At 38.9% G+C, this 20908-nt stretch overlaps 2 protein-coding genes across 4 annotated transcripts in view; both read left to right on the top strand.

The window, feature by feature from the left end:
- Positions 1-15106, top strand: part of sh3rf1 (SH3 domain containing ring finger 1) — a 42625-nt gene extending 27519 nt beyond the window's left edge. Inside the window, exons 4-12 of the mRNA XM_077607224.1 lie at positions 697-792; positions 935-1234; positions 2422-2532; positions 4850-4977; positions 6387-6557; positions 7613-7869; positions 7935-8143; positions 9352-9653; positions 11471-15106. Coding sequence (XP_077463350.1) covers positions 697-792; positions 935-1234; positions 2422-2532; positions 4850-4977; positions 6387-6557; positions 7613-7869; positions 7935-8143; positions 9352-9653; positions 11471-11639 — 1743 coding nt within the window. The 3' untranslated portion in view covers positions 11640-15106. The remainder of the gene's footprint in view (positions 1-696; positions 793-934; positions 1235-2421; positions 2533-4849; positions 4978-6386; positions 6558-7612; positions 7870-7934; positions 8144-9351; positions 9654-11470) is intronic.
- Positions 15107-15143: 37 nt separating this feature from the next.
- Positions 15144-20205, top strand: LOC144078830 (uncharacterized). Of its 3 annotated transcripts, none has more exons than XM_077607231.1 (7): positions 15144-15180; positions 15248-15439; positions 16676-16996; positions 17775-17859; positions 17955-18152; positions 18815-18950; positions 19222-20205. In XM_077607231.1, the coding sequence occupies exons 2-7, from the start codon at positions 15318-15320 to the stop codon at positions 19416-19418; spliced, it is 1059 nt and encodes a 352-aa protein (XP_077463357.1). In that variant the 5' UTR covers positions 15144-15180; positions 15248-15317; the 3' UTR covers positions 19419-20205. The 3 variants fall into 3 exon arrangements, with proteins under 3 accessions (XP_077463357.1, XP_077463356.1, XP_077463355.1); XM_077607230.1 differs by lacking the exon at positions 15144-15180 and having other exon boundaries at positions 15196-15439; positions 16676-16800; positions 16879-16996; XM_077607229.1 differs by lacking the exon at positions 15144-15180 and having other exon boundaries at positions 15196-15439.
- Positions 20206-20908: the final 703 nt, after the last annotated feature.

The raw sequence follows: 20908 nt of genomic DNA, 5'->3' as shown, positions 1-20908 counted from the left end.
GTTAGTTTATGGTGCAAAAAAAATACACTCAGTAATCAAATTAAAAGCCTATAATGACTATTTTTTAATTTTTTTGCACCATAAACTTTCAAAACAAATTCAAAACTATACATACCTACGTTCTTTTTGCACCATAAACTAACTAACATAGGTACGTATAGTTTTGAATTTGTTTTCCAGTGCTTCATTAAACGCTCCTTGAACTTTTTATTTTTATATTTTTTTACTCAAGTACAGTTATGGCCGCTTCGATTTTATCCCTATTCAGATATTTTGACCAAAATAGTCTGCTCGCCAGGTGGTCCTATTAAGTGGCACCTACTGTATTTTATCTACAAAAAAAACATTTTTTAAATGTGATGTGTGAATCATTTCAATTACAAGTCACACTGGAGAAAAGGACATACACTTAAAAACACTGCGTCTTATAGTCCGGGAAATACAGTACTAGGATATACTAATCGCAAATTTTTGCACCGAAATCGCCTAATTTTGAGAATCTGCTGATACTGAGTCCAGATCCCGATACCCAGGAAATGTCTTTTGTCCTCCGAATTGAAATAAAACTATAAAAGTGATTTCAAATCGATTCCGATTTGATTTCTAATCGAGGACATCACTAATATTTACATTTTGCGTCGCTAAGGTCGCAATGGACCGTTTAAAAAAGGCATAACATATTCTCCTTTCCTGCAGGATGACATTCTGACCGTGATCCGCCGAGTGGACGAAAACTGGGCAGAGGGAATGCTGGGAGATAAAATTGGAATTTTCCCCATCTCTTACGTGGAGGTAAGAATAACAATCGTGTCAAGATTTAGGTCGTCGCGCAGGTGACTTCCCGTTCAAACACTTCTTTTTCCCAAAATAGTTTCTCCCGACGCTATAAAAAGCCTCCGTTCCATTTATCCGACACCCTTTTTTAACCTTCCAGTTTAATTCCGCGGCCCGGCAACTCATCGAGTCGGATAAACCCTCGGAATCCAACGGGGAATCGGGCGAGGGGGCTTCCTCGGGCCCCCAGAGCAACGGTGGCCAACGGGACAAGAAGAACAGCAAGAAACGACATTCCTTCACCTCCCTCACCATGTCCCACAAGCCGGCGCTGGCTCCGCCCCCGCAACGCCACTCCATGGAGATCAGCGGCCCGGTGCTGATCAGCTCCAGCAACCCCACGGCCGCCGCCCGCATCGGCGAGATCACCGGGGGGCTGTCCTGCAGCGCACCTTCGCAGGTAACGGATTTTCTCGCATATAGGCCGTATTTGTAATTTAGAAAAATGATGACTGAATCAAGGGTACGGCTTATATGTGCACAAATTTGACTTGACAATGCACAAAACTGACAAGACGAAACGCCATAATGCAAGACACTGCGGCCGATACGGTCATTTATTTCAAAATAGAGAAACGATAAACAGATAAAACGCTTAACACAGGGGTGTCAGACTCGGGTTGGTTCGCGGGACGCATTAACGTCAACTCCATTTCATGTGGGCCGGACCATTTTAGATATAATATTTAGATTTTTTTTTTATAAATGGATTGAAAGAACTGGATTAAAATCCATGAATATTCAGTTTTTTATAGATCTAAAACAATGTTTATTTTAGCTTTTTTATATATTTTTTTAGATTTTACAAATTTGATTTTTGAACTAAAAACACAGAAAAAATGGATTTAAAAATACAATTATTAATTTAAAAGGGAGAAAATCAGGAAATTTAATATACATCTATACTCTTCATTTTAATTTGATCCTAAAACAGAAAGTCGGCACTCATGATTTACTTTCGCGGGCCACACAAAATGATGCGGCGGGCCAGATTTGGCCCCCGGGCCGCCACTTTGACACATGTGGCTTAACACAGTTTATTTTGACTAATACGAATGAAATTCAAGATAAAAAAAATCAACCGTATCTTGCATAAAACGTGAAAAAACTCACTTGTGCCTGCCATTGTTGTTGATGATGACGAAAGGGCCTATGTCCGATTATTATTATTATTGTTATCATTGCTCGCTCAGGGCGCCACCATCTTACCTAACTAGACCGCTATGGACACACTTCCTGGTTGTACTGCTCACATGACTTCCTTTTTGAATTTGTCGACGTGCAGGCAACACCCTTTCGGAATGTCCAATCCAGCAATCGATTCATACATTATCTCAGAAATACCACGTGTGATGATTTTAATTAAGATTTTCCCTTCAAAGTAACACATTTGTACTCCCTATTAAAACCATAAATATGAAGGTGAAAATTGTGAATCAGGGGGCGGCTTATACGCGAGAAATCGTCAAATTCAACGATTTTAAGGCCATTTTAAGGGCGCGGCTTATACACGAAGGCGGCAAATATGCGCAAAAAGTCAGTTTTATCTTCCTGTTTAATAAGCCACTTTTTTCCTGTGTTCAAAAGGTACACATTTGCACAACCGGACTGATTGTGACTCCGCCCCCAAGTAGTCCGGTCACCACGGCGACCGTCTTCACGTTTCCTCCCGAGACCAACTACACAACCATTCCACTGGTGCGTATGCCATATAATTAGCACACATCAAAGGTGCTATAAAATGTTCAACTTTAAAAAAAATGACAGCTCTAATGTAATTTTACAAAAAAACCTCAAAACTGCCTTATTTTTTTTAAAACAATTTCATAGTTACCCACCCAAAACAATGGATCATACACCACTGACATTTCATTTATTTTCTTTTATTATTGTCAAACATTCACCAATCCGTCCCAAAAAAATTAATTTAGCACGCACACGATACTTCTCTTAATCAGGCGCCCCATTTTGGAGCTTTTAGCCGCGGCTAATACTCATGAAAATATGTTAAGCTAATTTTTAGATATTCAAAATGAAGCAAAATTGCTTGTTTTGGTGTTGTTTTTTTTCATATTGCCGCTGTGAAAAGGCGGCAATAATAGCTCTGCCTACACAAACTTCCTGTGTGTGTGTGTACGTCATGGCAAGTTTGTGAATGAGCAGGAATGCGCACAGAAAAGGCGGAGCTAGTTGTCCGCTTGACTTGGGAAGCCTATGTGATTTTTTTGTACAGATGAGTCTTGTAGCCCACAGGCGGCCTAATTATCTCAGCTCCAGCGTCGCCAGTCGACCGGAACACGCGGACCCTCGTGAGCGGATCGCTCGGGGGTCCATGGGGGGGGGGTGCCGTATCACCGCCATTGCGTCGCGGCCATTTTAATTAGTACAGTAATCTCTCGATTGTCGTGATTAATGTAGATCACACATAGGCGCGAGAAACAAAAAATCGCAACGTATGGTCACCTCTATTTAAAAATAAATAAATAAAATAAAATAATTTTGCCGTGCATTTTCACATTCTTATGAACATTATTATTATTATTTTTTGACTTAAATAAAAAATAAAAAAAATACTTTACAAAAAATCCGCAATATAGTGAAGCCGCGATATTCGAGGGATTACCGGTGTTGATGGTGATCCATTTTTACGCTCCCCTTTAAAAAATAAAAATTTGAGAGAATATTTTGTTTTCATTATTTTTTTAAATTGAAGACTGTTTGCTGTTTTTTTAAATTCAATAAGGGTTATTTACTACTAATGACAATACTGATTGTGTTTCATTGCCCATTGACGATAATACATTTCTTCACACCCACAAACACACACAAACACACATGTGAATCGAAAGGGGAATTTTGCCACGATTCCAAGTGCCAAGTTGAATTTGAGTGAATCTCAGTGGCGGGCGACGCGTCATTTCATATTCTCCCCGTTAAATTCTGCCGCTTGTACAGCTGCGCCGTCTCCTAGCAACAAACAAACAAGCAGAACGTAGCAAATAAGAAGGTCAAAAAATGTTGATCACTTAAACCAGGGGTGTCAAATGCAGACTGGATCTCATTTGGGCAGGAAAAGTTTGTGTTTGGGCGGGAAAAAAACAAAAAAAACCTTTCTTGCCGCCTTTAACGGCGCCAGAAAAAGTAGATTTAAAATTCAAAGTTAACCCTATATAGAACAAATGTCTCAACTGTTTTGAATGGCCATTTTTTCACATTTTCTGTAATTAATCTCATTGGCGATTAATCTAGCAATAGAATAATTTGTTTAAATTTGAGTTTTCTAACTTCTGGGGGGGGAAAAGAAGAAATAGGCATTTTCTGCTATTAATCTCAATTGCCATTCATCAAGTAAGAGATTAATCTGTTCAGATTTAGATTTTTATAATTTAAGGAAAATTTAAAAAAAAATTGTGATTCATCTTAATTGCGATTAAGCTATGCATTCATTACCATTGGTAATATTGGTTCAGATATGATTTTTGTAATTTTGGAAAAAACTGTCAGGACGTAAAAATACACATTTTCCATAATTAATCTCATTTGCGATTAATCTAGCAATGGTATAATTTGTTCATATTTGATTTTTCTAACTTCTGGGGAAAAAAGAAGAAATAGGCATTTTCTGCCATTAATCTCAATTGCCATTCATCAAGTATGAGATTAATCTGTTCAGATTTAGATTTTCATAATCTAAGAAAAACACTTTTTTTGTAATTCATCTTAATTGCAATTAATCTATGCATTCATTACCAGTCATGTTGGTTCAGATATGATTTTTGTAATTTTGGAGAAAAAAACGTCAATCTCATTTGTAAGGAAGAAGAAATTCAGATTTTCTGCGAAGAATTTGAAATCATCGTGATTAATCTATAAAAATTTGTATCAGATTAAACATCAGACCAAAGTTTATTATACTATGGTCACATTTCAGGCAAAAGTTTTTTCTTTGTGATTGCGCAAGCACTAAGAACTAATCATCAACACCTTCCCTGGTTTTCTCTCGCCCTCTCTGCAGGACGCTCTCCCGCCGCCGCCACCTCCTCCGCCGCAGTCGTCCGCCGGGGGCGCCGGGTACTCGCTGACGGCGGGGCAGAGGCCCTCCCTCGGCGTGGGCGACCAGGCCGGCAGACAAAGACCCACAGTGTGAGTTGACAAACGGTGGCGTCGCTTGGAAAAAGAAAAAAAAATAATTTCTTGCTGCCGCCGCCGTCATTTTTGGGTAGCGCGTGCCAAGTACACTCTGGACCCGCGAGGAGTCCATTTGCACGGGACGTCACCTTCACAGATTTTTTTCACGCGACTCCGAGTCGCCTGATTTGGAAAATCTGCCCCCACCCAAAAAAAAATACTTAATGTCTTTTGTCCACCCGATTTAAATATATAGCGCAATATTATTATGATTTCGACCAAGCTACTAACCTACTACTACTACCACCACTACCACCACCACCACCACTACTACTTTGACTACCACCACCAACCACTACTACTACTACTACCACTACCACTACTACTATGACTACCACCACTACTCCCTACTACTACCACCGCCACTACTATGACTACCACCACTACTACTATTACTACTACTACCACCGCTACTACTATGACTACCACCACCACCACTACTACTACTACCACCACTACTACCACTATTACTACTACCACTACCATCACCACTACTACTATGACTACTACTACCACCACCACCACTACCACCGCTACTACTACCACTACCACCACCACTACTACCACTATTACTACCACTACTACCACTATTACTACCACTACTACCACTACCACCACTACTACTACTATGACTACCACCACTACTACTACTACCACCACGACAACTACTGCCGCCACTACCACTACTACCACCACCACTACCACGACTACTACCACTACTAGCACCACCTTTACTACTACCACCACTACCACTACGACTACTACTACTACTACTACTACTACTACTACTACTACTTCTACTACTTCTACTACTATTAATAATAATAATACATAATAATAAAATCATTAAAATAATAAAATACTAATAAACTTGTACAGCGAATAAACTTGCTCTCCCATGCCATAAATTCAAATTTTACTTGTGATTCAGAACTCGATCGTTTTCTTTTTTTACCTCATGTTGTTGTTAATACAACCAATTCAAAGATTTCAAATTGGTGAAAAAAGTTAACACAGCCCTGCTCTAGTGTCCTTAAAAATGTTTTTTTTTTGCATTTCCGCGTCCCCGAGGCAACGTCCCACATACCTGCTTAGAATTCGCCCCCACCCCCGAGCCGTCTCCGTCTTTACCGCCACCGCCACCCGCATCCGACATCTCCCAGGGATTTAGTGACGACAACACCCCAGCTGTGACTCCTCGCCGGCCCAGTGGAGCCCTGACCCCAAAAATTCCGTGTCGGGGCAGTGGGAATTGCGGAGGGATGGGGGGTCGCCGGGGGCGGGGGAGCTTCTCGGCCCGGGGTGACACAAACTTCCTGGACCGGGGTTCTCACGGTTAGGGGGTCTCTGTTTTGCCATCGCAGCTACGTGGCCATGTTCCCCTACGTGCCCCGAAAGGAGGACGAACTGGAGCTGAGGAAGGGCGAGATGTTCCTGGTTCTGGAGCGCTGTCAGGACGGATGGTTCAAGGGCACTTCCATGCACACCGGAAAGATCGGCGTCTTCCCCGGGAACTACATGAGTCCGGTCAGCAGGTCAGTCCGCGGTATTTTGAGCTGGACTGGACTGGATTTTACAGTACACCAGTACAGTACAAGTGCAGTAATTCTTGTCATGTGGCGTCTCGGATCCAGCCGCCAGATACCAAACTATTCCAGAATACAGTAATCCCTTGAATATCGCGGTAAATGTGGAACAAACATGGCCGTGATAATTGAAAAACCGCAAAGTAGGGTCAAAAATAAAATTAGAAAAAATATATTCAGTGCTGAGTACTAGTAGCAAGAGTGGCTTCTGGTTACAAGTTTCAGCGTGGATTTTCACATTTTTATGAACTTTAAAAAAAACATTAAACAAAATTTCCCCAGAACAAAATCAGCCATGTTGCAAAGCCGCAAAAGTTGAACCGCGAAATGGTGAGGGATTACTGTATTTATAGATGTACTTAATCTTTTTATTATATATATTATATTTTCTTATTTTATATATATTTTTAATATATTCATATACTATATTCACACTTTTGAGAGACACTTTGCAGTAAATAAAAATGTCCAACAAATCACAACTAAAATAGCTCTATTGGGACTTTCCCCCCGATTTAATCCATTTCCTGGGTATCAGATCAAGACTCTATCGGCTAATTTTTATAATATTATCTGTTATAGACGTGTAATCGACTATAAAAGTAGTTCTCAATGAATTTGATTCTTATCGACAGCAATTCGATTTGGATTGTTCCCAGAACAAAGAGTATCTGAACACTGGCGCCATCTTGTGACATCCCAAATTTTTCTTCCATCTTTCCGAGTCGTTTTTAACTTTAGAGGAATATTCACACGATTCCTTCATTTTCATTCGTTCACGATGTCAACAAGTTTGTCCTTATTTTTTTCCCACGTAAAAAAATCCAACGTTGACATTTCCGCCGTCAAACTCCATTTTTCACCCCTAATTTAATCCAGATTGCACATTTGGAAGCAATTGAAATCAGGCGTAACTTTCTCCGGTCGCCGCGATAAAATGGTTTTGTTCACCCCGGGTCCAAATCTGGAACAAATTTCCCCATTTTCTCCATCGCTTGTCGTAGGACGGCGTCGGGTAGCGGGCACGCCAAGGTGGCCGCCACTCTGTGCACGCCAGCGAGCAGAGTCCTCGCCGCCGCCGCGGGGCCCTCGTCCGGCCACCACGGACCCGCGATGGCGGCAGTGGCAGCCCCCGACTCGGCCAAACACGGCGCCGTTCAGCCGACGGCTCAGACGGCCACGGGCCAACAGCCCAACAAAGCGCCGTTACTCGCGGGCTCGCAGATGACCGTCAATCAAGCCCGCGGCGCCGCCAGGACGGGTGAGTTGGAGCCGCTCGCCACCCGGCGCCATACGGCGAATAAAACTGGACATTCCGCGTTGCAGCCGCCTGTCACGGCCTGGAACGAGCGGGGCCGGCGAACGGCGCGCCGCCGTCCGTCGGCCCATCTCGGGCGGCGCCGGGGTGCGCCGCCGCCTCGCTCACGCCGCCCAACGTTAGCGCCACATCCCTGGATGGCGAAGGTTTGAGGTTGGCGCCCGTGTTGACGGGAAATGCCGTCGGCGTGGCTGGCCGCCTGGACAAAGACATCAAGGTACTTTTTTTTATTTCATTTAATTGATGTTGTTTGTTGTTGTTATTTGTGCACTTCTAGGTCAAGCTATACGCTCGTAACATAACATAAACAAATTTAAATGAACAAAAATAAGTTTACTCTAACTTTACACTAAACTTTATTCTAATTTTGTTTGACATTTTGATACCTTTCTTCTGCCGGATTGGCTCTATTGGCCCCGCCTCCACCCTGACTTCCAGATGCAACCTATCGAGGGTTGTTTGCTTTTGTATTCCCTTCAAAATATTCACAAAATGATGCACACAAATGTCCTCACCATAGGATAACGCACGACCACATGCCAACGAGAAGTAGTAGTATATACTCCTCTCGTATTAGCAAGCAAGCTCTGCCATTCTGCACTGACTAACAGGGAAAAAAACACTGTAAAAAATGCAAGGCTCCGCCCAGTGCTCGTAGAGACATTACACGAGGGAGTTGCGACGGGAAAGACAGTGCCCATGATGTTCTTATTTGCTCAAAATTTTACTCTTATCTGAAATTGCTCGCATGTCAGGGCACTTGTATGTCGAGGTACCACTGTATAATGATAATAAAAGCATGCAATTCCATTCCAATGGACGTCTAACGCCGTCAATGGCAGCAAATTCTTTAACCAAGGACATCGTCAATCATTTCTCTTATTTTTAAGTGCCTCTAATTTTTTTTCTTTTCTCAAAATTACAATATCTATATTTCCGATTAAGGTATATATTCAAGATATTTCTTTCCATTGATTTAATATATATATATATATATATATATATATATATATATATATATATATATATTTTAAATGCAATATGCGAACAAATATTTACTCTTTCAAAAGAATACAAATTATTTAGTTTTTCTCCTGATCTGAAAAAAAGTAAGTCCAAAAACATTTGCTATTAAGAGTTATCAATTAATTGTCAATTAATTTGCTAATTGATTAGTTGTCTATTGATGTGCAATATAAACAAAAACCATTCAAAATGTAATATAAATAAATGAATTTAATTAAAAATAATTCAAAATAATAATATTGTTTTCCTTTTTGGATTATATGCTGAAATGATTAAAATGTCAATTAAAATGAACTATGAAAAATTAAATATTTGTTTTTAAGACGCTAAAAAAAATAATTTTCTTTCTAAAAAAATGTCATTTTGATTAATTCCAATCAATTTGGTGGTTAAACGCAGAGAGAAAAGAAAAGCCTCCTCAAGCTGCTGTCCAACAAGAAGAAGCCACGTCAGTCCCCGCCTTCCTCGCCCACGTTGGAGGCGGAGCAAACCGCCGCGGGGGAGCCGGCGGCGGCCCAGGCAGGGGCGGGCCCCGAGGCTCCGCCTCCCCCCGGCCCGGACCCGGAGGCGTCGGAGCCCGCCTCCTTGCACCGCAGGAACGGCGGCCCGGACGTAAGCCCCGCCCCCATCGCCCCGCCTCCTCGCCAGCCGTGCTCGTCGCTGTTGCCGCAACACGACGCCCGGCCCATCGTCTGCGAGAGGTACCCGCCCCCATCGAGCAAAATAGTCGCTTTAGTCCAGTGGTCTCCAATTAGCAAGAAAGAATTAGCGTAGCTTTTCATCTAAATTAGCAAGTCCCGAGCGTAATAGCAATTATTTATTATTATTATTTATTATATATATTTTAATAACTTTTCTCATTTGAAGTAGGAAGGCGAGATTGAAAACGTTAACGTTTATTTCTCCGACGGACCGGCACCATGTGGCTCGTGGACCACTACCGGTCCACAAGCCAGTGGTTGGGGACCACCCCTTTAGTCCATTTTTTAAATTCTTTTGAATTTTAAATTTTGGTTAAATTCTGGTTCATTGTTGGGAAATTAGTAGAAATCCACCAATAAAACGAATTAACATTATTATCTTTTAGCTGCATTTTCAAAAAATGACAAACAAGATTATGATTTACGATCCAAAAATATAATTTTTTAAATCTAAAAATCAAAATGAGGCGATTTTTGGTCTCACTACTTTTTATTAGTTCTTGAATTTTACAAAAAATATAATTTTAAATCTAAAAATCAAAATGAGATGAGACATTTCATTCGTTAAATAAAAAAAATGGCATAAATGGTCTCACTACTTTTTATTAGTTAATGTGAGATGAATATAGCAGTAAATACCAAATACCTAAAAAAATATCCATAATATTAATCCATGTAGAAATGCACCAACATGAGTAAATATTTTTAATGAGATTTTTTTTATCGATTGCATTGGCAAAAAAACAACATTAAATCATGAATAATACAAAAAAAATAAAAATGGAAAAATCTAAATGAGATGATACATTTCATTCTTTAAATTAAAAAAACGATATAAATAGTCACTACTTTTTATTAGTTCATGCTAAATCAATATTAGCAATAAATACCGTAATTACTCGAATATAACACGCAGATTTTTGCTATATAATTAATTCCAATAGTTGGGGGTGCGTGTTATAATCAAAAACTAATTTTTTTTTTTATTTTTTTTTATTATTATTATTTTTTTTTGGTCTTGTTACATGGCCCTTAGCCTGGTGCTTTTTCTTGCCAAATAAATTGAATTGAAATTGAATTGAATAAAATAAATTACAAATTTTCGATCGAAAAAAGCATTGTCAAACTCACTTTGACGCACGGATTTTACGTCATCTCGTAAAGCCAATCGGATGATGTGTTGTGGGAGGAAGAGGAAGTGGATGAAGGAAGCGTGGACGTTGATAGGATTCTCAACGAAGAGATGTATGAGAGGACAGACAGAGAGAGAGGAACTCTTCATTTGAAGGATTCTAATGAATAAATTTGTTTGAACAAAACAATCGTGAAACGAAGAAAAAAAGGTAAGATTTCTGATTTTCGTCAGCGGGAAAGTTTAGGTGCGCACTATATTCGAGTACTGCGTTTTTCCAGATTTTTTGGGCCCAAAATTACCTGCGTGTTATTTTCGAGTGCGCGTTATATTCGAGTAATTACGGTACCTCAAAAATATCCATAACATTAATCCATGTAGAAACGCACCGACAATAAGTAAATCTATTTTTCTATTTTTTTATTGATTGTATTTGCAAAAAACGGCATTAAATCATGCTAGATAAATATTAGCAATACCTTATAAAAACAAAAAAAATCCATCAAATTAACCCATTAAGTGGCACGCGGTCGTCGATAGAATAACTTTTCAAGAAACGTGGAAAACCAGAACTTATTGGGTGCCCTCCAGGACCGTAGCGGTTGAACCCTTGGAGTAAATAATGGTTTGTGACCCCAAATTTTTGCCCCTCATACCTCAAATTTACCCCCCATGTGCCCTTCAGGTACCGCGTGGTGGTGTCGTATCCGCCGCAGAGCGAGGCGGAGCTAGAGCTGAAGGAGGGCGACGTGGTGTTTGTCCACCGCAAGCGCGAGGACGGCTGGTTCAAAGGCACGCTGCAGCGCAACGGCCGCACCGGTCTCTTCCCCGGCAGCTTCGTGGATAGCATCTAAGCCCCGCCCCCCTCACGCGCTACTACTTTTTTTTTTTTAAACATTTTTTTATTTATAGCTGTCAACGTGTGCCTTGTGCTCTTCTTCACTTTATTGTACATAAGGACACAAAGAGAAAGAAGTTTAGTCCAAATTCACCAATAGAGAGAAGCTACTTTTTCGTGTGTTTTTTTTTTTTAACTTATTTCTTTTCGGGTAGTTCGAAGGGTTTTTAACTGGCACGCGTTTTGAGGTCTCCGGAAATTTACGTCGGTCGGAATAGTTCCTTTAATTTTTTTGCAAATGCCGCAAATCTATGGCTGCTAGATGTGATTGGCTCCTCCCAGCCAAAATGGATTGGACATCTAGTTCCGTCAAAGGCACTGAAATGTGATCGTACGGCAAGATTTAATCGCGATTCATTGACATTTATTGCGGAAAGTGTGCATTCCTCCTCCTTGCCCAAAATTACAAAAAAACGGTCTAATCTGATTAATCTATAGATATATTAATCGCAATGATTTAAAAAGAGTCGTCGAAAATCTGGATTTTTTTTCCAGGTTCCTTAGTCTAAAATTACGAAAACAAGTGTTATCGGATGAACGCATTGATTGATTAATGGCGATTAATTGACATTTATGAAAATGCACAATCCTACGCCTTGCCCAAAATGACAAAAAAACTAATTTAATCAGATTAATCTATTGGTAGATTAAGCTCAATCAATGCATCCACCTGAACAGACTTGTTTTTGTAACTTTAAATTTAGGAACCTGGAAAAAAATCATATTTTCCGCCTCTTATTTTAAATCAGTGCAATTAATCTATCAATAGATTAATCTGATTAGACCTAGATTAATCGCGATTGGCATTTTTTGCAGTAAATGCACATTCCTTCTTGCTTTAATCAGATTAATCTAATGATTGATTCATCTGAGATTAATCAGATTAATCCATCGGTAGATTCATCCAAATTAATTCAAATTAATCTATCGATAGATTCACCTGAGATTAATCAGGTTTATCTATCGATAGATTCATCCGAGTTTAAACATATTAATCTGTTGATAGATTCATTTGAGATTAATCAAATTAATCTATCGATAGATTCACCTGAGATTAAACAAATTAATCTATCAATAGATTCATCTGAGTTTAATCAGGTTAATCTATCAATAGATTAATCTATCGATAGATTCATCTGAGATTAATCAAATTAATCTATCGATAGATTCACCTGAGATTAAACAAAGTAATCTATCGATAGATTCATCTGAGATTAATCAAGTTAATCTATCAATAGATTCAGCCGAGTTTAATCAGGTTAATCTATCGATAGATTCATCTGAGATTAATCAAATTAATCTATCAATAGATTCACCTGAGATTAAAAATAATAATCTATCGACAGGTTAATCTGAGATTAATCACATTAATCTATCGGTAGATTAATCCGAGTTTAATCAGATTAATCTATGGATAGATTGATCGCACTGATTTAAAATCTGGATTTTTTGTGCGCAGGTTCCTTAGTCTAAAATTACAAAAACAAGTCTGATCTCGATTGATTGTCGCATAAATAAGATATATGAATTCATTCCATCTTCATATTTCTGACCTTTAAAAAAAAAAAAAAAGAATATTCCGCCGATAAAACGCTGCTGCTGGACTGTTGTCTGGCGATTGGCTAATGTGACGGCAAAACAAAGCACGTTTGCCTGGGTTTTGTCAACTTGCTGGAAGTTTTTCTAATATCGATATTTCTATATATTCATAGGAAAAGAGAAATAATCGTTTCCATGGATTGTTTTTGGATGGACTTGAATTACAGTAAGATTTCTTTTATGTTCCCAGAGATTTATTGGAATTTTTTTAGAGGAACAAACAACACTGAGCAACTAGCATTAGCATTATTATTTGTACTAGATGTCTACTTTTTTCCTGATTTTACGCATTTACAGATTTTAAGGCCTCGCTTTTTGCTGTTTGTGTTATTTTAGTTTTTCGTAATACAATCGATTGATTACTTTTGAAAGATTTATGGGACAAACAGAAATTTATCCCGATAGGAAAATAGTTTAGTTTAAAGGGGACCACTTTTTAATATTGACTTAAAAAAAACTGTGATGCAAAAATAGCAACATTTGACACTTTTTCACTTCTATGACTCATCAGAAAAAATGATATAGCCAGCTTCTGTTTTGGGTCTTTTTTTGGACATAAATATAGAATTATTTTCAAATATCAGAAGGAAGGAATGTTTAGACATTGTTAGTTGACTAGAATCATGTTCTAATATTTTCAGTTTTTTGAAAATGAAAAAAAATGCCTCAACAGACAAATCGATTGGCAGATGAATCACAATTGATATTAATCACAGAAAATGTGTATTTATTTCTTGCTGACTTTTTTAGGCTACAAAAATCAAAGATGAATAGGTTAATCGCAATTGAGATTAATTGGAGAAAATGCCTATTATTTCTTGCAGATTTTTTGAAGTTAAAAATCGAATCTGAAGAGATTAATCTCGATTAATCGCAATTGAGATTAGTTGCAGAAAATGTCTATTATTTCTTGCTGACTTTCTAGTTAAAAAATTGAATCTGAAGAGATTCATCTTGAATAATCGCTATTGAGATTAATTGCAGAAAATGTCTATTATTTCTTGCTGACTTTTTTTAAATTACAAAAATTGAATCTGAAGAGATTAATCTCGATTAATCGCAATTGAGATTAATTGCAGAAAATGTCTATTATTTCTTCCTGACGTTTTGAAGTTACTAAAATTTAATCAGAACTGATAAATCTCGATTAATCGCAATTGAAATTAATTGCAGAAAATGTCAATTATTTCTTGCTGACTTTTTTTAAGTTACAAAAATCAAACCTGAAAAGATGAATCTTAATGAATCACAATTGATATTATTCTCAGAAAGTGTATTTATTTCTTCCTGACTTTTTTAGGTTACAAAAATCAAACCTGAACAGATGAATCTCGATTAATCGCAATTGAGATTAATTGGAGAAAATGTCAATTTTTTTTTTCAAGTTACAAAACTCAAATCTGTAAAGATGAATCTTGATTAATTGCAGAAAATGTCTATTATTCTATCCTCACTTTATTCTGAAAAATAGAAACCTCCGATCGGAACAGATTAATCGCCAATAAGATTAATTGCAGAAAATGAACTGCAACGTCAATGGCACTGAAAAAAATGCAATTACAAATAGTTTGTTTTATAAAGGGTTAATTCTCTTAACCCTTTAAAAAAAAGTTTCCTGTTTTCCCCCTAACACATTTAATCTTGTTCAAATTTAACCGCCCCACCCCCCAAAAAAAACAATCAAATCTGCTGTCCTGCTCATTACTTGATCTATTTTTATTCTCATGTTTTAAAAGTCAACTGTCTGATCTCATGTGAGTTATTTGAGGGACTGGCACATTTAAAAAAAGAAAGAAAAAAAAACTCAATAAAAGGTCTTCCTCATTTTTTTGCCCATTCTGTTCTTTGTTGGCAAAATGTTCGAAAAGTAGGAAACAGCGACGCCCGGTGGTCAATCGGTGAGTACGTTTAGCCTTTATTGTTTGAAGCTTTGATGTTAGTCATAAAGAATGTGACAAATTGCAGGATTTTGGCGTGGAAAGTCCACCAGGAAGGAGACGGGGGGCACAAGGACGCAGTTTTTGGTCTTGTCAGGATGGGAAGTATGGACAGCAGCACGGACAAGACCAGGAAGAACCTCAGGAAGCATCTAGACCACATGGGCTACAGACTCCATTTTGGGATCGACTCCGTGCCGCTGGTTGCCAAACTTTTCAGGTAAAACATTTGCTTTTGGCCCTTTATTATGGAATTAAATCACCGTATTGTTCGGACTATAAGTCACACTTTTTTGTCATAAATTGGGCCTGTGATTTGTCTTCTTTTTTTTTTTTTTTTGGGGGGGGTGTTTTTTAGTCTTTAGTTATATCAAAAAAAAATAGTAACCTATTTTGTCATAGTTCCCTATTTTACTATTATTTTTGTTCTTGGTTTCTGGTCAGTGAAAATACTGCCTTCCAAAAATTGCAATGAAATATTTTTATTATCATGCATTTTTGGGGTAGTGGGATTTATAGTCCCAAAAATATGGTAGTTGGTATTGTTGAAATTGTACAGGACTCCATTGAAACATATTTTTTTTTAAATTAAATTTTGCAGTGGTGTATGCTTAGAGTTAAAAGTAGAGGAAAAAATAGTTCATAAAATGTACATAACAGGGACAACTTTTGTTTTATTGAGTGAATTTTTGTATCTTCAGACAAAGAAGAAACTAGTAAGAAATTAGCATTTGCTGTAATTAATCTCAATCACAATTCACACTAATCTGATGAGATTTTTTTTGCTTCAGAAACTGAAGGAGTCAAAGGAGTTTATTTATTTATTGATTTATTTATGACCTATTTATTTATGTCTAAAATGTCTTTTCCTGTGTCTGTATTCTCACCCTCTTGCTACTGTGACAGTGAAATTTCCCGAATACGGGATGAATAAAGTAATCTAATCTAATTTAATCTAATCCAAAAATAATCAAACGAAAAATATTTTTGAAAATATATTTTTGGGACCTCCAATCTCAAATAATTGATATTAAACTATCAATAGACTCCTTTTATTGAAGTCAAATTTGTCATTTAAAACATTATAATCAATAAATAGATTGTCTGGTGTTCCGGTGATTTAGCGGTTAGCGTATCGGCTTCACAATTTGGAGGTCGAGGGTTCGATCCCTGGTTGGTCTTCACTGCGTGCAGTTTGAATCTTCTCCCCGGGCTTGTGTGGATTTTCCCCGGGTACTCCGGTTTCCTCCCGCATCCCAAAAACATCCATGCTAGGCTAATTGTATGCTAACTTGTTCCTAGCTATGGTTGTACATCTCCTTGTGCCCTATGATTGGCTGTCCACCGATTCAGGGTGCCCATAGTTAGCTGGGATAGGCTCCAGCACCACCCGTAAACCTTGTGAGGATCATCAATGTTTTCAACAAGTGCCCAATTAGCATGATTTGTGTTGCAGCGATCTGGTACAGACCACAACTAGCCTCCGCGATGCTAAACTGTCAGCAGAGAAGCGGCAAGTCTCGCCGAAATCGCCACGCGGCGGCGGCGGGTTGGACGCCGGCGACCATTTTCGTAGCCAAGGTGAGGCGTTTGAATGCCTAGCGTTAGCAAACAAGCTCGGACTGCCTGTTGGGTTACAAAGGAAGGTGGTGCGTTTAGTTTCAGGTGTGAAGAAGACGAGGGTTGTTGTCAGCCACCAAGCCACGCAAACAGATGAGGATGAGGAAAGAGCACCCCCTTCTGGTCAGGAAGAGGAGGATGACGATTTATCCGAAAGGTTTGTTTTTTTTGTTAGAAAGTCGGAATGTGTGCGGTCGGTGCTGAGCTAAAGTTTGATAGTTGCAATTTGGTAAAATTGTGGTGCGTGTTTTGTCCCTTTTTTGTTTTAGTTTTTTGTGTGTTGCATTTTTTTGTCCAGTCTTTTAATTTGTTCTATGTTTATTTTTTGGGGTTGTCCGTGTTATGATATTTATTGCGGTTTTTGATGTTCAGGTTTTCCTGCTCCATTTTTTTCTGACTCATGCTTTTTTTTCCTTTCTTTTCACATTTTTTTCTCTTAATTACATGTTTTTGTCAGTTTTGGGCCGTTAAATGTTTTTGTTAGTATTTTCTTATTCTTTTTTGTCGTATCTTTGTCATATTTTGTGTCTGAAAGCTGTTTTCCAATTTTCTCATTTCTTTTATTTCGATTTTCCTTTTTTTGTGCCAAATTATAGCATTTATTTTTTTCAGATTATTTTCCGTCCATTGCTAAATCTCATCTAAATTTCTTTGTTTTTGGCAAATGTTGTGCCATTGTAACGTTTTTTTTTACAACCTAGTATGTTTGTTTTTGGTCAATTTTGGGGAGGCCAATTTGTCTCAGACAAACTATAAATCGTTTTAATGGATTTATTAAGGGACAACACATTAGTTATGAGTGTGAGAATTAAGGGTGTCCCCTGCCTGGTGCCTGTAGTCAGCTGGGATAGGCTCCAGCACCCCCGCGATGAGCTCTGCGGAAAAACAATGACATTTTTCGGACACTTTAACGCTTTAATGTCGACGATGGGCAGGCTCGCCGAGTTGCAGGAGGAATTGCTGAGCGTCAAATCGGACCTGGACGAGTCGCGTGGCCGCGCCAAAGCGTCCGACGTCGAAGTAAGTGGACGGCGGGGGGCATGGCGTGATGTGGCGCGGGGTCGAGGCCGGACGGGAGGTACGGTGACCCCACGGTGACCCGGCTTGCGCGACAGTTGACGGAGTTGCGCGAGGCCCAGCGGACGCTGGAACGCTCGCTGGCCAGCAAGGACGAGGCGTTGGCCCACATGGTGGCGCTAAAGGAGCAGGCCTTCAGCATGGCCTACAGGAAGTTGTCGGCCTCCAAGGAAGTCATCCTGGGACAGCAGGAAATCATCCGTGACCTGGAGGTCAACCTTCGCAAAATAAAAGTGGTTAGATTTCAAGACATTTTCTGACCGTACCGTGTCGTTAATAAAAAAATAAATACAATAAAAAGGCAACATTTGGAATAATTTGGTGAAATATTGTGTAACCAAATGTATTTTGTGACAGGCAATCAAATAAGGAAACTATCTATTAAATTAAGAATGTAATTAACCCCTAATTAAATTATATGTGGATAGATATGGTTAATTATCAATAAATTAAAAAATAGAGAAAAATATACCACTTAAAAATACATGAATCGTTAAAACGTATATAATTAATCCTGAATGAAAAATAATTTAAAAAAAATGACAACTAATGAATAAATTAGAAAAAAAATATTTAATAATTGTACATTTAAATGTATAATTTGCTTCTTGAATTGATTTGGTTGGAACATTTGGTAATGCTAATGTTGCTATTTTCAATTTTCTTGCATGCTTACTCACTCATGGTTGGTAGGAGGAGCCAATTGGGGTATTTATGAGTGGAATTAGGAACCCCTTGATACTGTCAAAAAAAATGGGGGACCCATCATTTTAGTGTATTTGCAAGAATGGGTCTATTTTTGGCGATAACGATGGACAACGTGAAAAACTTTGGATAGGTTTGGTATTGTTTTGGTGGTACAAATTGTACGGCTTTGCTGATTGTTTTACGTTTTCAGGATGTCCGCCAGCAAAGTCCTCTTAAGAAGCACCTGGCGGAGGCTAAAGGACGTAACCAAAAACTGCAGGGATTGGTCGCCGCCCTGGGGGCTCAGAATGCTACGCGAGAGCAACTGGATGACTTGGTGGATATCGGTAAGAGCCTGATGGCCTCACACTTTGAGTTTGGGTGTTCTTGCGTGGCTTTTCTCCGGGTAATCCAAAAGCAAGCATGCTAGGCTAGCTAATTGACTACTCCAAATTGCACCTATGATTGGTTCTTCGTCTCATTTTGCCCTGCAATTGGCTGCCCACCAATCCGGGAAGTTCCGTAGTTAGCTGTGATTAGCTCCAGCACCCTCTTCATTTTGTCCCCGCCCGAACGTTCCATTAAGTGGCTGCTGACTGCCGCCCTCTTGTGGTTTAGAGCGAGACAGCTCGACCCGAGAGCAAGGCAGCGGCGATTGCGCCAATCGCCGATCGCCCTGGACGACCAGCCCGGAGAGGGAGTGCCACGCCTACAAAAGCGTCCTCCCGGTGGTCCGCGCCGTCAACTTCAGTCCCTCGCTGGCCAGGAGGGCAAAGTTCACATTGGCCGCCACCTTCCGGGGCAATGCCAGCTGAGACAAAAACACACACACACATACACTTGTCTTCCCTTTAGCACAAGCACTTTATGGACATGTCGCTTTTGTTTATGGGGTGAGTTACTCTAATCACCTTTTGATCACTTGGAGGAAAACATGAGTACAAAAAAATATGTATATATCAGTATCTTATATGTAAATATAAGTATCATACCTGTCAACCTCGGCCAATCGCTCCCTTATTAATGATTGCAATTCCCCTTATTAAGTGATAATCAACTGGACAAATACAACACGGCACATATTTACTCAGATAGGGCACACTTTTAAGTCTAAAATTTTCCCCAAAGTGGATGGGGGTGCGCCTTTTGTATGCACTAAATTGAAAATTCTGTAGATGTCGCTGTATGACGCTGACAGCTTGAAACGTCTGGGTACATTGCTTGCTGACACGCTATACTATTTATATAATGAAAAGGCGGATGTGACAGATGCGTATGCACATATCATGCTTTAAGAATGACAATATTAGCCGTCGATGATGACGTTTTGGTCTGCTACTAGTGATCGAGACCATCCGGATTAGAGCCAAAATGACTAAAACGAGATCGGTTTTACAAAAAACACATACTTAAAAAAAAAAATCACGTACAAAAGTTGGAAATGATCAAAAAATGTATAAAATGTGGAAAAAACTTATATGTTGACAGGTATGAAGTATATATAGGTGTTTGTCTATGCATCTGTGTAAATACATATGAGTGAGTTTATGGTTTTCTATGGGTGCTGATGTGTGTGTGTATATATATATATATATATATATATATATATATATATATATATATATATATATATATATATATATATATATATATAGTATGTGTATATATTTATATATCTATAGGAGATGTATTCTTCATTAGTGACGTGTAAATAGATTTAAAAAGGAACATCTTCAGCAGAGGATAGTTTCGATCCATCGACCTCTGGGTTATGGGCCCAGCACAGTTCCACTTTACCACTGTGCTGCTGCCAATGTGATTAATGACAATTACAAGGAAAAAAAATCCAATTAAAAACAATATAATATAGCAAGTTAACAGCCAGTTGTCGTTTCTGTCATTCCAGAGAGCAATTGCACAAAAATGTATCATATCATGCATGCATACACGTTCTAATGCAAAAAAATATTCATTGGCCCCTCCCAGTCAAAACGGATTGGACGACTATCAAGTAATAGAACTTTTCGGACCCAACCCACATGCGATCTATTTGACATTAATTTGGCCCGCCAATCAAAACAAGTTTGATAGCCCTCCTCTAAACAACTGGTAAATAATTGGAGGGGAAAAAACTGGTCTCTCGTGCACCCCTAAACAGATGGCGCCTTAGGCAGTCGCCCATATTGCACATGCAAAAAAAAAACGCCTATGTTTTAAATGCTATTTTTTTTAAATTCTTTTTTTTTTGTTTAAACATTGTATGCTCAGGATTGTTACAGCCGACCGGCAACAATAGAAATGCGTC

Source organism: Stigmatopora argus, chromosome 8 (genome assembly GCF_051989625.1).
Source record: "Stigmatopora argus isolate UIUO_Sarg chromosome 8, RoL_Sarg_1.0, whole genome shotgun sequence".
NCBI classification, from domain to species: Eukaryota; Metazoa; Chordata; class Actinopteri; order Syngnathiformes; family Syngnathidae; genus Stigmatopora; species Stigmatopora argus.
The sequence above is the reverse complement of the archived record's forward strand: the minus strand, read 5'-3'. Positions and strand labels throughout refer to the sequence as shown.

Coding starts and splice junctions, on each gene's coding strand:
- LOC144078830 (XM_077607229.1), top strand. CDS start 15,216: ATGTTAGTCATAAAGAATGTGACAAATTGCAGGATTTTGGCGTGGAAA. Junction 16,997..17,774: donor GATGACGATTTATCCGAAAG/GTTTGTTTTTTT, acceptor GACGATGGGCAG/GCTCGCCGAGTTGCAGGAGG. Junction 18,951..19,221: donor GGATGACTTGGTGGATATCG/GTAAGAGCCTGA, acceptor CTTGTGGTTTAG/AGCGAGACAGCTCGACCCGA.